This window comes from Sciurus vulgaris, assembly GCF_902686455.1.
Source record: "Sciurus vulgaris genome assembly, chromosome: 2".
Classification (NCBI taxonomy): domain Eukaryota; kingdom Metazoa; phylum Chordata; class Mammalia; order Rodentia; family Sciuridae; genus Sciurus; species Sciurus vulgaris.
The window spans coordinates 158,999,627-159,014,931 of NC_136462.1; the positions used below are offsets into that span (position 1 = coordinate 158,999,627).

General features: G+C 39.9%; 1 protein-coding gene across 1 annotated transcript in view; it reads right to left on the bottom strand.

The window, feature by feature from the left end:
* The window catches only part of CFAP61 (cilia and flagella associated protein 61), a 281,876-nt gene that overhangs the window by 234,339 nt on the left and 32,232 nt on the right, over positions 1 to 15,305 (bottom strand). The window contains exon 7 of the mRNA XM_079124251.1: positions 3,942 to 4,074. Coding sequence (XP_078980377.1) covers positions 3,942 to 4,074 — 133 coding nt within the window. The remainder of the gene's footprint in view (positions 1 to 3,941; positions 4,075 to 15,305) is intronic.

Sequence of the window (15,305 nt, forward strand, 5' to 3'; positions counted from 1 at the left end):
GAAATAAATGAAAGAGTAAAAAACAGAAGCTACTCCAACACCTGGAGATTAAATAATATGCTATTATATGATGAATGGATAACAGAAGATAACAGGAAGGAAATTAAGAAATTCTTAGCGGTAAATGAGAACAAAGAAACATCATATCAAAATCTCTGGGACACTATGAAAGCAGCACTTAGAGGAAAATTTATGTCATGGAGCGCATTCAATAAAAGAAGAAAAAATCAACAAATAAATGACCTAACACTACAGCTCAAAGCCCTAGAAAAAGAAGAAAAGACCAACACCAAAAGTAGTAGAAGACAGGAAATAGTTAAACTCAGAGCTGAAATCAACAAAATTGAAACAAAAGAAACAATAGAAAAATTGACAAAATAAATAGTTGGTTCTTTGAAAAAATAAACAAAATTGATAAACCCTTAGCCACAATAACAATGAGAAGAAGAGAGAAATTCGGAATGAACAAGGAAATATCACAACAGACACGAGTGAAATAAAAACATAATAAGAAGCTATTTTGAAAATCTATACTCCAACAAAATAGAAAATTTCGAAGACATCAACAGGTTTCTAGAGACATATGAATTGCCTGAACTGAACGAGGAGGACATACACAATTTAAATAGACCAATTTCAAGTAATGAAATAGAAGAAGTCATCAAAAGCCTACCAACAATGAAAAGTCCATGACCAGATGGGTTCTCAGCCGAGTTCTACAAAACCTTTAAAGAAGAGCTCATTCCAATAATTCTCAAAGTATTCCATAAAATAGAAGAGGAGGGAACCCTCCCAAACTCATTCTATGAAGCCAATATCACCCTGATACCTAAACCAGACAGAGACACATTGAGGAAAGAAAATTTCAGACCAATATCCTTAATGAACATTGACGCAAAAATTCTCAACAAAATTTTAGCAAATTGCATACAAAAATATATTAAAAAGATAGTGCACCATGATCAAGGGGGTTTCATCCCAGGGATGCAAGGTTGGTTCAATATCAGGAAATCAATAAATGTAATTCACCATATCAACAGATTTAAAGTCAAGAATCACATGATTATTTCAATAGATGCAGAAAAAGCATTTGATAAAATACAGCACCCCTTCATGCTCAAAACACTAGAAAAAATAGGGATAGTGGGAACATTCCTTAACATTGTAAAGGCTATCTATGCTAAGCCCATGGCTAATATTATTCTAAATGGTGAAAAACTGAAAGCATTCCCCCTAAAAACTGGAATGAGGCAGGGATGGCCCCTTTCACCACTTCTATTCAACATTGTCCTCGAAACTCTAGCCAGATCAATTAGACAAACCAAAGAAATTAAAGGGATACGAATTGGAAAAGAAGAACTCAAACTATCCCTATTTGCTGATGATATGATTATATACTTAGAGGAACCAGGAAATTCCACCAGAAAACTTTTAGAACTCTTAAGTGAATTCAGTAAAGTAGCAGGTTACAAGATCAATGCTCATAAATCTAATGCATTATTATACATAAGTGACGAATCTTTGGAAAGAAAAATTAGGAAAACTATCCCATTCGCAATAGCTTCAAAAAAATAAAATACTTGGAAATCAATCTAACAAAAGAGGTAAAAGATCTCTACAATGAGAACTACAGAACATTGAAGAAAGAAATTAAAGAAAACCTTAGAAGATGGAAAGATCTCCCATGTTCTTGGATAGGCAGAATTAATATTGTCAAAATGGCCATACTACCAAAAGTGTTTTACAGATTCAATGCAATTCCAATTAAAATCCCAATGATGTACCTTACAAAAATAGAGCAAGCAATCATGAAATTCATCTGGAAGAATAAGGAACCCAGAATAGCTAAAGCAATCCTTCACAGGAAAAATGAAGCTGAGGGTATCGTAATACCAGAAGTTCAACTCTACTGTAAAGCAATAGTAACAAAAACGGCATGGTATTGGTACCAAAATAGACAGGTAGATCAATGGTACAGAATAGAGGACATGGACACAAACCCAAATAAATACAATTTTCTCATACTAGACAAAGGTGCCAAAAATATGCAATGGAGAAAAGATAGCCTCTTCAGCAAATGGTGCTGGGAAAATTGGAAATCCATATGCAACAGAATGAAACTAAACCCGTATCTCTCACCGTGCATGAAACTCAACTCAAAATGGATTAAGGACCTCAGAATCAGACCAGAGATCCTGCATCTTATAGAAGAAAAAGTAGGTCCAGATCTTCAACATGTAGGCTTAGGACCAGACTTCCTCAACAGGACTCCCATAGCACAAGAAATAAAAGCTAGAATCAACCACTGGGATAGATTCAAACTAAAAAGCTTTCTCTCAGCAAAGGAAACTATCAGCAATGCAAAGAAAGAGACTACAAAGTGGAAGAAAATCTCTGCCAATCATACTTCAGATAGAGCACTAATCTCCAGAATCTATAAAGAACTCAAAAAACTCTACACCAAGAATACAAATAACCCAATCAACAAATGGGCTAAGGAAATGAATAGACACTTCACAGAAGAAGATCTACAAGCGATCAACAAACATATGAAAAAATGTTCCACATCTCTAGTAATAAGAGAAATGCAAATCAAAACCACCCTGAGATTCCATCTCACCCCAATTAGAATGGCGATTATCAAGAATACAAGCAACAACAGTTGTTGGCAAGGATGTGGGGGAAAAGGTACACTCATACATTGCTGGTGGGGCTGCAAATTAGTGCAGCCACTCTGAAAAGCAGTGTGGAGATTCCTTAGAAAACTTGGAATGGACCCACCATTTGACCCATCTATCCCACTCCTTGGCCTATACCCAAAGGACTTAAAATCAGCATACTACAGAGATGCAGCCACATCAATGTTCATAGCTGCTCAATTCACAATAGCCAGATTGTGGAACCAACCTAGATGCCCTTCAATTGATGAATGGATAAAGAAACTGTGATATATATATATATATATATATATATATATATATATATAGTGGAATATTACTCTGCCATAAAGAATGATAAAAATTATGGCATTTACAGGCAAATGGATGCAATTGGAGAATATCATGCTAAGTGAGATAAGCCAATCTCAAAAAAAAAAACAAAGGATGAATGATCTCTCTGATAAGCGGATGATGACACATAATGGGGGTGGGAGGGGTTAGTGTTAGGGTTAGGGTTAGGGTTATGGTTAGGGAGGGGGGCAAGAATGGAGGAAGGAAGGACTGTATAGAGGGAAAAGAGGGGTGGGAGGGGTGGGGGAAGGGAAAAAATAACAGAATGAATGAAACAACATTACCCTATGTAAATTTATGATTATACAAGTGGTATGCCTTTACTCCATGTACAAACAGAGGAACATGTATCCCATTTGTTTACCATAAAAAAAAAATAAGTAAAAAAATAAGTATCATGTCTACAACTTACTCTCCAAAGGTTCTGAAAAAATAGATGGACAGAGTAGAGAAAGCAAATGAGAATGATAAAGCAAATGGGGGAAATGTTAACATCTAGAGAACGTAGGTACATACAAATTCTCTTGTGAAATTATATCAAAACAAAAAGTTAAAAAGTAATCACTTGCTAAGTTTAAAAAAAATCTACTTGTCAGCAGAATGCTGGTTTGTGATTCTGATCTCTGACACCTTGGGAATCTCAGAAATCCCTTCTAAATATGTTTAGAAAATCTTTTCTAACTCTTGCCTCTAGAGTTAGAACAAAAGAGTCCACATCTTTGGGCGTCTGGAACAACCTCACAAAATAACTCTGTGGAGAGAGTAATGCCCCAGCTCAGAAGCAGGCCTGGCATACCACCTGGAAGGGCATGGGGAAAGAGTGGGCAGAGAAGCTCTCGGGGGCCTCTGCAAGTCCAGGAGCAACATAACTCTGGTAACGTGCCTCTTGTTTCTCTCACTAAGCATTTCCCAGATAGATTAGTCACTAACCTCACACACAACGGCATGATTCTCTTCATCTTGGGCCTCTATCAGTTCAGCAAGGAAGTATTCCCCATAAGTTTCCTTCAGAACGGTGTCATAGTGCATAAATATTGGCATGAGATCGTCATGATCTTCCACCCTGTTCAAGAGAAAGACTTCGGTTCAGTGTTTTTTCTTCATCTCTTCCGTCAATGGAGCACCTAATGTATGCCAGCCCCTGTTCTAAGTACCAGGGATACAGAAACACTCTCATGAAATGAACTGACATTTGCATGAGAGAAACAAAGAAACTTAAAGCATTTTGAAAATTTCAAACATTTCAAATCATGCTATGTGCCTTGGGATGAAAAGTGACAGAGTCGAGTTGTCAGGGAAGATCTGTGAGGAGGGACATGTGAGTTGAGTCCTGAATGAAGAGAAGGGGAGGAAGCTATGTCAAGACCTGAGGTGGGGTGGGTCACTAAGGCAGAGAAAGCACAGTGAATATGTTGGAGTGTGTACCATAGGGCAGCATTTGTCATAAGCTCAATGATCACTGGGGACAGCACTTCCTGAGTGTGTTACCAACATCACTACTTTCATGACACGGTCCCAGAATCCCGTTCCCCTCCCCTATGAAGAATTACAATACCTAAAACCAATAACCTAGTACAGGGTCCTTCCCAGAGTGTTACCATTATATATTTAACCTTATTTATGCATTCTCCAACAGTAGCCCATGGTACCTTGTATTCCTACACTTTCTGGGGAGGGGGAAATGGTGAAGGTGATGAATCTTCTGTACATTACCCTGGCGACAGCCACCTTCTCTTTGTTTCTCAGTGACCTTTACAACTAGTGGTGGTGGTGGGAACAAGAACCAGGTTCACTGCTGGCTCTTGGACTCCATTTTGTTGCTCTATTTAATGTTCCTTCCCTTTTTTTTTAGTATATTCTAATGTTATATTTTACTTGTCCAGGATATGCTTATACTGTTTTCCTGAAAAATATGTTTCAGATATGTATTATTTTTTTCCTAGTACATCTGATTGGGCTACTAACCTTTATTTCCCCACCCCCTTATTTATTTCATTATTCTGCCATCTTCATTGTCCCATTTTGTCTTCTAGTATATTCTCATTGATGCTAACCATAGTTCCAGCAACTGAGTGACCAGTTTGTACATAAAGGGCTTTATCCAGGTAATCTCTGTTGCTATATTTCTTATACCAATCCCAGGAGGTAGGCTATGCCATCTTCACATTTCAGATGAAGGAGAATAATGCTCAGAAGAATGATGAAATGCTTTTCCCCAGATGACAGAAATAGGTGGCAGCAAAACCACGATATGAGCTCAGGTTTTGCTGACTTAAGCCCTGCCTACACACACAATATACTAAACTGACAATGCACTTGAAAACTCTTCCTTTATTTTGACACTCCTTTGGAAAATTGGCAGCAGGAAGCAAAACAATTGAGAGGGGAGTGGTTGGCTCAGGGGCCACAGGTCATCATCCAGACAATTATGCCACAACTCCTCCAGCCCCTGCTGGAACAAATCCCCCACTACTTCCACAGCTCCACTCCCCAAATCTAAATACTTTAAACTAAATGATTTTATGCAGACTGGGTGAAAACCATCACATGCTCCCAACATGAAATCTTTATCTCTGATGACACTGGCTTAGCTATTGAAATGAAGTTGTTTTTTTTATCAAAAATGGCAAGTATCTTTATGGAATAAATACATATTTAAAAACAGGTCTCTGTTCTATAAGCTCTCACAATTAAGTGGGGAGCTAGCAAAGGGACCATCATAAAGGGAAAAACACATGCACACAAGATGACCACAAGGGAGGACCACCAACATGACTTACTTCCAGGTCCCCAGAAAGAATCTCAATGCTGCTGAGGATGTAGCTCAGTGAAAGAGCACTTACCTAGCATGTGTAAGGCTGTCGGTTCAATCCTCAATGTTGGGAAAAAAAATCCAGTGTCTAAAAACAATAACCTCTTACAGGTAACCTCCTGGACTGTCATATACTGTTATATACTGAATGACTCTGAGAAGCACTATGAAAAAGAGCATTTAACCTTGCTTATACATTTTCAAATATTGGCCCATGGTACCATTTGTTACCATATCTCCTATGGAGGAGAAAATGTTGGTGAAGTTAATGAAGCTCTGCTCACCATCCTGGGGACACCCACCTTGCTGCTATGCATCTTATTGTTAATCTCTTGTTAACTCTTTTGAAAGAGATACAGCAGAGGGTCCCTATGCAGGCAATCAGAATCTTTTTTTTTTTTTTAAATCAACCTTGCTATGATGTCATCACCTCCAATAGCCTCATTCCATCATGCCAGACCATCAATGGATTTTCAGGTGTGAGACCTGGACAGGGAGCCAGAAACAAGTGTCAACTGTGCGTTTAGAATATGACTACTTCAGTTGCTGTCCCTGACCACTTGCCCATGTATTTATGTGTGTATGTGATTACTCTGTAAATTATCAGGGTCATCTGTAGCTGGGTGTATCAAGGCCCTGTCATAAATTCAGCAAAGTCTTACTGGATGCTCTTTTGAAAAGATTAGAGAAAAAAAAAAAAATACAATGTACTGATCACAGCCTGAGTTGGAGAGCCTTGGGTTTGGATCCTGATTTTCCGCCTACTAGCTGTGACTCTGGGCACAGTACCTAACCTCCCTTTGCCACAGATTCTTCTCATCTGCTACAAAAGCAGTAAATACAAAAATAAGAACATATATGAGCATTATTTGTACTACCATAATTATTACTTAGGTAGAAACAACCAATAAGAACAACTACGAAATATCTACAGTTGGTGGGTAAGGCGAAAAAGTTTCTAATTACAGGTTGAATCACTGTGCTAGCTTCCTGTTGGCAGGTATGAACAATGACTTTCCATCCACTAGTGCTAATCTTAAAACTCTGCTTTCCTCACCTCACCTCCTTACTTAAAAACCTTTGCAAGTTCCCCACTGTTTCTGGGAGGCACAAACTCCATTGCCTCCATCTTTCCACCCTTATGGCCAACAATGACTAGATCTACTTATTGTCCTAAGAAAGAGACCTCACCACCTTCCTTTTTTCTTGATTCTATTTCTACTCAGTGATCTGGCTTCTATGATCACCCCAAATTCCAGCACTCTTGAAGGCTCACCTCCACTCACCTCCCTCCAGTGACTCTTCCTCCTATGCTCCCTTTCCAGGAATCCAATCCTGGGATATACATTGTCTGGTTCTGGTGTTAATTTCCTATGGCCAAGGTGTGGTACCTTCCCAACCAGGGAATGTGCTTTCTGAACTGCTATGTAGTGGTTCTGTGGCATATAGTACAACAGCAACAGTCAACAAGAACATGGCCCTTACCTTGGACCAAGACCTTGCTGAGGGTACACTGATCTCACTGAGGAGGTATGATCATGAAGTTCCAGGGGGTACATGAGCAAGAAACCCACAGTCCCATACTGGTAGTTCAACACCCCCTCCACTTGCTTTATCAATTAAGGAAGCAAAATTACTTCAACACTATGCCTTGGTTGTCTCATCTATGAAATGGGTGGGGACACGGATAGCTGCAAGGATGCAATGCAGTGATACAAATGACAGACTTGAGCCCGCTCTCTGCTCACAGTCAGCCCTCAGCAAGCATTTGCTCTCTGTGTGATCCCTCAGAACCTCAGCTGGAGGAGCCTAGAATACTGTGCTCCCTTCCAGGAACAACTTACTTCCCACTTAACCTGACAAAAAGCTGCTCCTAATAGGAGGTGGCTTAATGATATAGTACAAAATAAGATTCTAGAATAAAAAAGCAACAAGTTCATTCTCAAACACTGTCAAAAATAAAGGGTTGCATCAATGCTTATTAACAGACATAATTGTTTTATATAATGGGGAAACAATTCAAATCCTAACCATTTCAAGTGGATCAAGACATCAATCACAAGGAGAATGCCAAAACTAACTGTACCATTGGATTTTATTTATATAATGGACAAACAAATATTACTCTACAAATATAAAAATCAAGAATGAAGGTTCAGAGAGACGCAGGGCCCTAAACCCAGTCATGAGCTTTCCACAGCCCATTAACGCAGTTATCCCTAATCAGACCTCAATTCTAATTCTTCTGGGAAAAATAAGAAGGAAAACATCCAAATCTTGGAGTTCTGAAGTCTCTCCCTTAAGCCCTTGCCCAAAATGGTTAGAGAGGAACTTGGTCTGTTAAATGCATTCCTTGGGGTAATCGATAATTTATGATCTTGCATCAGCCCCAGTGCTAATGATAAAGTATGACATCAGCCCCAAAGTCTCAAATGGCATATGACAAAGTCCAGCCCTACAGAAACAAAACACCCCAGCTATGGAAAATCATTCATGCAATAAAATGTGTAAGTGTGAGTGCTCTCAGTTGATAAGCACTGCCTGTCAGAGTTAGCACGAGGAGAACCAGAGGTCTCACTGTGAATTTGGTGCCATGATATCATGCAGGTACCCACCATTTAAGTGTCACAAAATATTCCATTGATGAGAACTGCCTAAAATACAATGGAATTAATGCAATTCTCTGAGTAAAAAAGCACTGCTCCCTTATGTCTTCCATTCAGAATGGCTTTGATGGGGCAGTGATGCAGTTGTGAATGTAATCAATTTGTAATATTTTATTTAACTTGTTTGGAAGAGACTGGAGGTCCTTTCCATAAAGACTTACTGCTTTTCCAGGCACCCAAATATCCATCAGACTCTGAATACCATGCTTATGAAAATGGAGTTGAATGCAAAACTTAAAATCAATAGGCTCTCAAGAACACTCGGGGAATAGGTGTTTTCTAAATCCAGGATACGACAATACTAACGATAATCTGGTGCCTCTTACTATAAGGCCAGGAGAAGGAAGGACAAACTCATCATTTCTACTAAGTCAGTTATCCAGGATGTACAGGGGCATTATGATGTTGCAGACACCAGAGAACTCTTCTGAGCAGCCTGGTAGGGTCTCTAGGTGACAAATGGATTCTAAGATTGCTTCATCACCACAGCATCCTGACTGCTCTACTACATAATTGCCATCCTAGAGGAAAATCTACAGGCCAGCTTCCCTTGAATCAGAGAGGTGTACACTGCTTCCTTGCCAGCAAAGAAACCACTGCAAATTCACAGATGGAAAGTTCACATTTCAGGGCTGTAAGGACAGCAGCAGCAGGCAACCTTCACATTCTGATTATTGACACAGCCTCCTCTTTCCGGTCTGATGTCATTTTCCATATTCAGCGAAGATTTATATTTAATTAGCTAGACTTAAAAATGTACTGTCATAAAGGTAATTTTGCTGCCATTTTAATTGCCATAAATACATTTCAAGTACATGTGTATTTTAAGAAATCAATGAAAATTTTGTAGAGAATCCAATTCAGAGATAGTGCTAAAGAATGCAGTATGTTCTTGTTAAGCCATTATTTTACCAAGAACACTGTCTCCACATGGGGTAAGAGAACTTATAGTTGATGTCAATTAGATTTTGCTTTTTATTCAGATGTGTAAAAACAAAGCACCTGTTTCTTTCCAAGATCTCTTATGACCTCTAGTGGTCTTCCTTAAGAAAAGCAAATCCATCATTTTTCAACTATATATTTCATTTTAGAACTACAAAATGGTTTTGGAGTCACTTAGCTTCCGGGCTTAGAAAACGTCATTGTTTTAAAAGCTATAGAGGATTTTAAACCCATATCTTCCATGACTTCAAAGCACATGCAAAGCCAATTATCTCTACCACCAGACTCTGATCCAAAACTTGATCTTGGCACACCCACCACTGCTCCAGTTGAATTGCTCATCAAACTATTTTCTGGGTCACTTCCCAGGATGCAAGAAGATCAATGGTGGAATCCTGTAATTTCTTTATCTCTTATTTTGGACATATTAGGATATTTATAACTTACACAATTAAACATTCATTCCTGTGAAATTGCTCAGAAATCAAATTTAAGTGAATTTCTAAAAAGCACGAGATTATCAAATGTTTAAAAAATAATTATCTCAAGAAATTAAACTTTAGTATTTATAAAAACATCAATCTTATGTTTTAAATAACTAATTTTTCTTTCATTTCTTATTTTTTAAAATTTATTTTTACCTAAGTAACTTAGTGAGACACTGTCTCAAAAATAAAAAACACACACCAAAAAAAAGGCTGGGGATGTGACTTGTGGTTAAAATAAAATAAAATTTATTTTTAAGGTCTTTTATTTATAATTGACATAATAATTGTACATATTTATGGGGTACGGTGGGATCATTAGAATCATGTATACAATGTGTAATGATCAAATCAGGGTATTTCCATCTCCTTAAACACTTCTTACTTCTTTGTGTTGGGAGCCTCTTCTAGAAAAGAATCATTTTTTTCCATCTATTTTAAAAAGCAATAATGCTGAGCCAATGTGGTTAAACATTGTTATCAGCAAAAAAGCAGTTATTCTATAAAATAAAATTTTAGTTCTTTTACAATGCTAACATAATCCTTTCTTTCGCTGGGTCTCTGCCCACCCTCCACAAGAGGACTTGAGAAAGGTTTTCCCCTGAAAGACCATGACAATGGTTTATAAACCTTCAAACATTTCAGATTCACCACTGATGATTAATTAAGCCCACTATAGGTTTGTAAAGGTGTGTCCAGAAGCAGCTAGGCTTTATTTCAGATATAATGAAAAACACAGAAGAGTAACTTCATTAATTAGAGCCTAAGTAGAGGGGCAGATTACAGCATAATTTTCCACATGGGTAAATCAAAGAAACAGAATGGGATTATGGTGTTAATTCATTTGTTCTGAATATATTGCTAGTTAAATGACTGAAGGATAATTACATCTCAAACTGTTCATTGGTTTAGTATCTTAAGAATTGTGTTCTTTACCATTAATTAGCAGTGCAAGTAACGATTGATGAAACAGATGTCATAAAGTAAACATGTTGGAAATAAAAGAAATGACTTAAGAGGCACATGGTCACACCCATTTGATGTTCAGAGATGTCTTTTGTTTTTTCATTGTTGATAAGGCATGAGATTGTCTATATAAAAGTACTTTTCAGATGCAAGACATTCTATACCCACAAGTAACAAAACTATAATTTGGACATTTTAAACAAAGGACTTTTAAAATGTGTCACAGTTTTCCATTTTCTGCAGGCAAAGGAATTGACATGTCCACAATTTCCACCTGAATTCACTACAAAGCACTTATCTTTTTATAAATGTCACTTCTTTGTTATGGAGTACCTACTGTCACTTCTTTGCATTAAGACTATATCCCATTTGTAATTTGTTTCTTTCAAATTTCCATAGTCTAGGCAAGCAAAATTTTTAGCTATCAAAGGTTGTCTGAGCAAGACCTCAGGTTGAAACATCCAGGTTTATTTTCAGGCTTTATGGGCTCTGTCCAACAGAAGGTCAGAGTCCATCCCACTAAGTTTTCAAGAGGAGAAAAGGCAGAAAAGGGTGGGGTGGAAAGAATCAAGGGAGGAAAGGAGGAAGACCAAATCAGAACCACTGGTTACCAAATGCTGCCTAAAGAGCCAGGTACTGGGCCAAGCATATCTTCTACCTTTTCTCTTGTAGCTTAGATCCTGGCAAGTAGGCAATCAATGAGCAAACTAACAAGAAAGAGATGATTTTTAGATGGACTGCATCTGTACTTGTCACTTTCAGTAGTAGTAGATTTATATAAAAGTTTTCTATTACAAAACATATGCATGTGTGTGTATATATATGTGTGTGTGTGTGTATATATATATATATGTTCTCTCTGTATATATGTGTGTATATATATCTACCTATCTATAGGTATAACATTATAATCATATGTTCAATTATATTTCCTTTATATATACTTGCTGTATGTCTATGTTGAAATTATTTAAGCCTTACTGTTTCTCAAGAAAATAATCAGCCAAATCCAAATGCCTAGATGATAAGATTCTTTCAGAAATGTGCCTCCCTCACCTATAACAAATTCATTACCCTCAACCTCCTCTAAAGAATTTTTCTGGGGGGGGTTTCAAGATGGCAGCGTAGAGGGTGGCTGCATTTCATGTTGCTCCAGGACTCAGGATTCAAAAGAGGAGATATTGAGACGCTTGGGACCAACTCAAAGCAGCCGGGTGACTCTCACCCCCTAGGGAGGCATCCCGGATGGGACGGTGGTCCCGGAACGCAGGAAACTTTGTGAAATAGAACTGCCGGCGAGACGCCCCTCCCCCCGCTGGAGCAGTGAACTCGGACAGCTGGGAGCGCCGTAAAGGAGGCCGTTCGACACAGCGCTGGGACTCGGAGCAACCACTGGGGCTCCGGCTGCTGCCCAGGGGAAGAGTGGCGAGGAGAGCTGTGTGGACTCAGGACACCGGGGCCTGCCCTGAGGAGGAGGAGGAGCATGGCCACTTGGATTCAGAGTGACTGCACCGGAGCTACAGGCGGTTGCCAGAGGAGAAGCCGCGCGGCGAGCTGTTTGGACTCAGAACGACGCTTCTGAACCCCGGGGCCTGCCCTGAGGATGAGGAGGAGGAAGAGGAGCGCGGCTGCTTGGATTCGGGGTGACTACACCAGAGCTACAGGCAGTTGCCAGAGGAGGGGCTGCCTGGCGAGCTGTTTGGACTCAGACCACTTCTGAACCCCGGGGCCTGCCCGGAGGAGTAGGAGGAGGAGGAGGAGGAGCGCGGCGGGTCCTTTGGACTCGCAGTGACTGCATTAGCGCTCCAGGCGGCTGCTCAGAGGAGAAGGCGAGTGGTGAGTTGTTTGGACTTAAAGTGACAGCTCCTGAACACAGGGGGGCTGCCTGGAGGAGAAGCGTGGTGGGACGCTTGGTCTTGAGTGGCCACACCAGAGCTCCGGGCGGTTGCCCAGAGGACCTGTGCTGCGGGTCACGTGGACTCAGAGCCACTCAGAGCAACCGCTCCTGAACACCCCGGGGGTTATCTGGAGAAGAAGGAGGAACCGGGAGGATCACTTCGACTCGGAGTGATTGATTGCCCAGGGCTACGGGTGGTTGGTGGAGGTGGAGGCATGCAGTGAGTTTCTTGGACTCCTAGTGACCCCACCGGAATACTGGGCGGCTGTCTGGAGGAAGAGGCGTGTGACGGGTCTCTGGGATTCAGAGCGATTGTACAGGGCCCCAGGTGGCTGCTCAGAGGAGGGGCCGCATAGCCAGGCGATTAGGTGCAGAGCAGGGTCCCAGGATCTAGGAGGCTTCTTGGTGGAAGAGCCGCACAGAGACAGGCTTAGGGCGGAGCGAAGGTTCCAGGCCTGCGGGCAGATTCTCTGAGGAAGGGCAGCCTAAGGAGAGTCATCTGCAAAGGGTGAGGCTCCCAGGCCCAGGAGGTAGGGCCGGGCCCCTGAAAACTTTGCAGAGGAAGGCAGCCCAGCCCAGGCGGTAGCTGTAAATTGAGGGGAACCTCTAGGAGGGAACTGACCAGCGAGACCTCCCCACCGGGTGAGTCTTCCCTGCTGGGTGAGGTTTCCCCACAAGGACGGTAAAACCAGAGACTCAGGCCCAAACAGGCCTTGCCTCAGCCCACAGCCTAGGTCCCCTTTGGATGACCATTGGTCAACAAGTGGAGGCACCTCTGCCCACTAGCAGGGATTATACCCCACCTGAAGGCCACCACTCCTAGAGAGGCAGCTTCCTTGTGGAGCACTGCATTATCAACTTCCTCCAAGACTTCAGCCTACTGAAGGTTAAGGGGGGATATATATAGAAATCTTCAGGGACATTGTAAGTCAATAGAGGAAATCTGCAATATCTCAGCGGTCCTCTGATACCTGAACAATATGAGAAAACAAGGAAAGAAAATGCTGCAAACAAATCTAGATGTTACATCAATAAAACCCAGTGACAGCATGGCAGAAGAAATGACAGAAAAGGAGTTCAGAATGTACATAATTAAAATGATCAGAGAAGCAAACGATGAGATGAAAGAGCAAATGCACCCACTAAATGATGAGATGAAAGAGCAAATGCAAGCATTGATTGATCGCACCAATCGACAGTTAAAAGAGCAAATACAGGAAGCAAAAGATCATTTCAATAAAGAGTTAGAGATATTGAAAAAAAAACCAAACAGAAATCCTTAACATGAAGGAAACAATAAACCAAATTAAGAACTCCATAGAAAGCATATCCAATAGGATAGAACACCTGGAAGACAGAACCTCAGACATTGAAGACAAAATATTTAACCTTGAAAACAAAGTTGAACAAACAGAGAAGATGGTAAGAAATCATGAACAGAATCTACAAGAACTATGGGATATCATGAAAAGGCCAAATTTAAGAATTATTGGGATTGAGGAAGGCTTAGAGAAACAAACCAAAGGAATGAACAACCTATTCAATGAAATAATATCAGAAAATTTCCCAAATCTGAAGAATGAAATGGAAAATCAAGTTCAAGAGGCTTATAGGACTCCAAATACACAAAATTACAACAGACCCACACCAAGGCACATTATAATGAAAATACCGAACATACAAAATAAAGACAGAATTTTAAAGGCTGTGAGAGAAAAGAACCAAATTACATTCAGGGGGAAACCAATATGGATATCAGCAGATTTTTCAATCCAGACCCTAAAAGCTAGAAGGGCCTGAAACAACATTTTTCAAGCCCTGAAAGAAAATGGATGCCAACCAAGAATCTTATACCCAGCAAAACTTACCTTCAAATTTGACGATGAAATAAAATCCTTCCATGATAAACAAAAGCTAAAAGAATTTACAAAAAGAAAGCCAGCATTACAGAACATTCTCAGCAAAATATTCCATGAGGAAGAGATGAAAAACAAAGAAGCAAATCAGCAAAGGGAGGAATTATCCTAAAGGAATTGTCAAATAAAGGAGGAAACAAGTTGTGTCAAACAAATAAATAAATAAAATCTAAAAAATGAACCAAATGACCGGGAAACCAAATCATATCTCTATAATAACCCTGAATGTTAATGGCCTGAATTCATCAATCAAAAGACATAGACTGGCAGATTGGATTAAAAAGAAAGATCCAACAATATGTTGCCTGCAAGAGACTCACCTCATAGAAAAAGATACCCATAGACTAAAGGTGAAAGGATGGGGAAAAACATACCATGCACATGGACTCAGCAAAAAAGCTGGAGTATCCATCCTCATTTCAGATAATGTGGACTTCAAGCCAAAGTTAGTCAGAAGGGATAAAGAAGGTCATTTCATACTGCTTAAGGGAAGCATAAATCAGCAAGATATAACAATCATAAACATCTATGCCCCAAACAGTGGCTCATCCATGTATGTCAAACAAATCCTTCTCAATTTCAGAAACCAAATAGACCATAACACAATAAT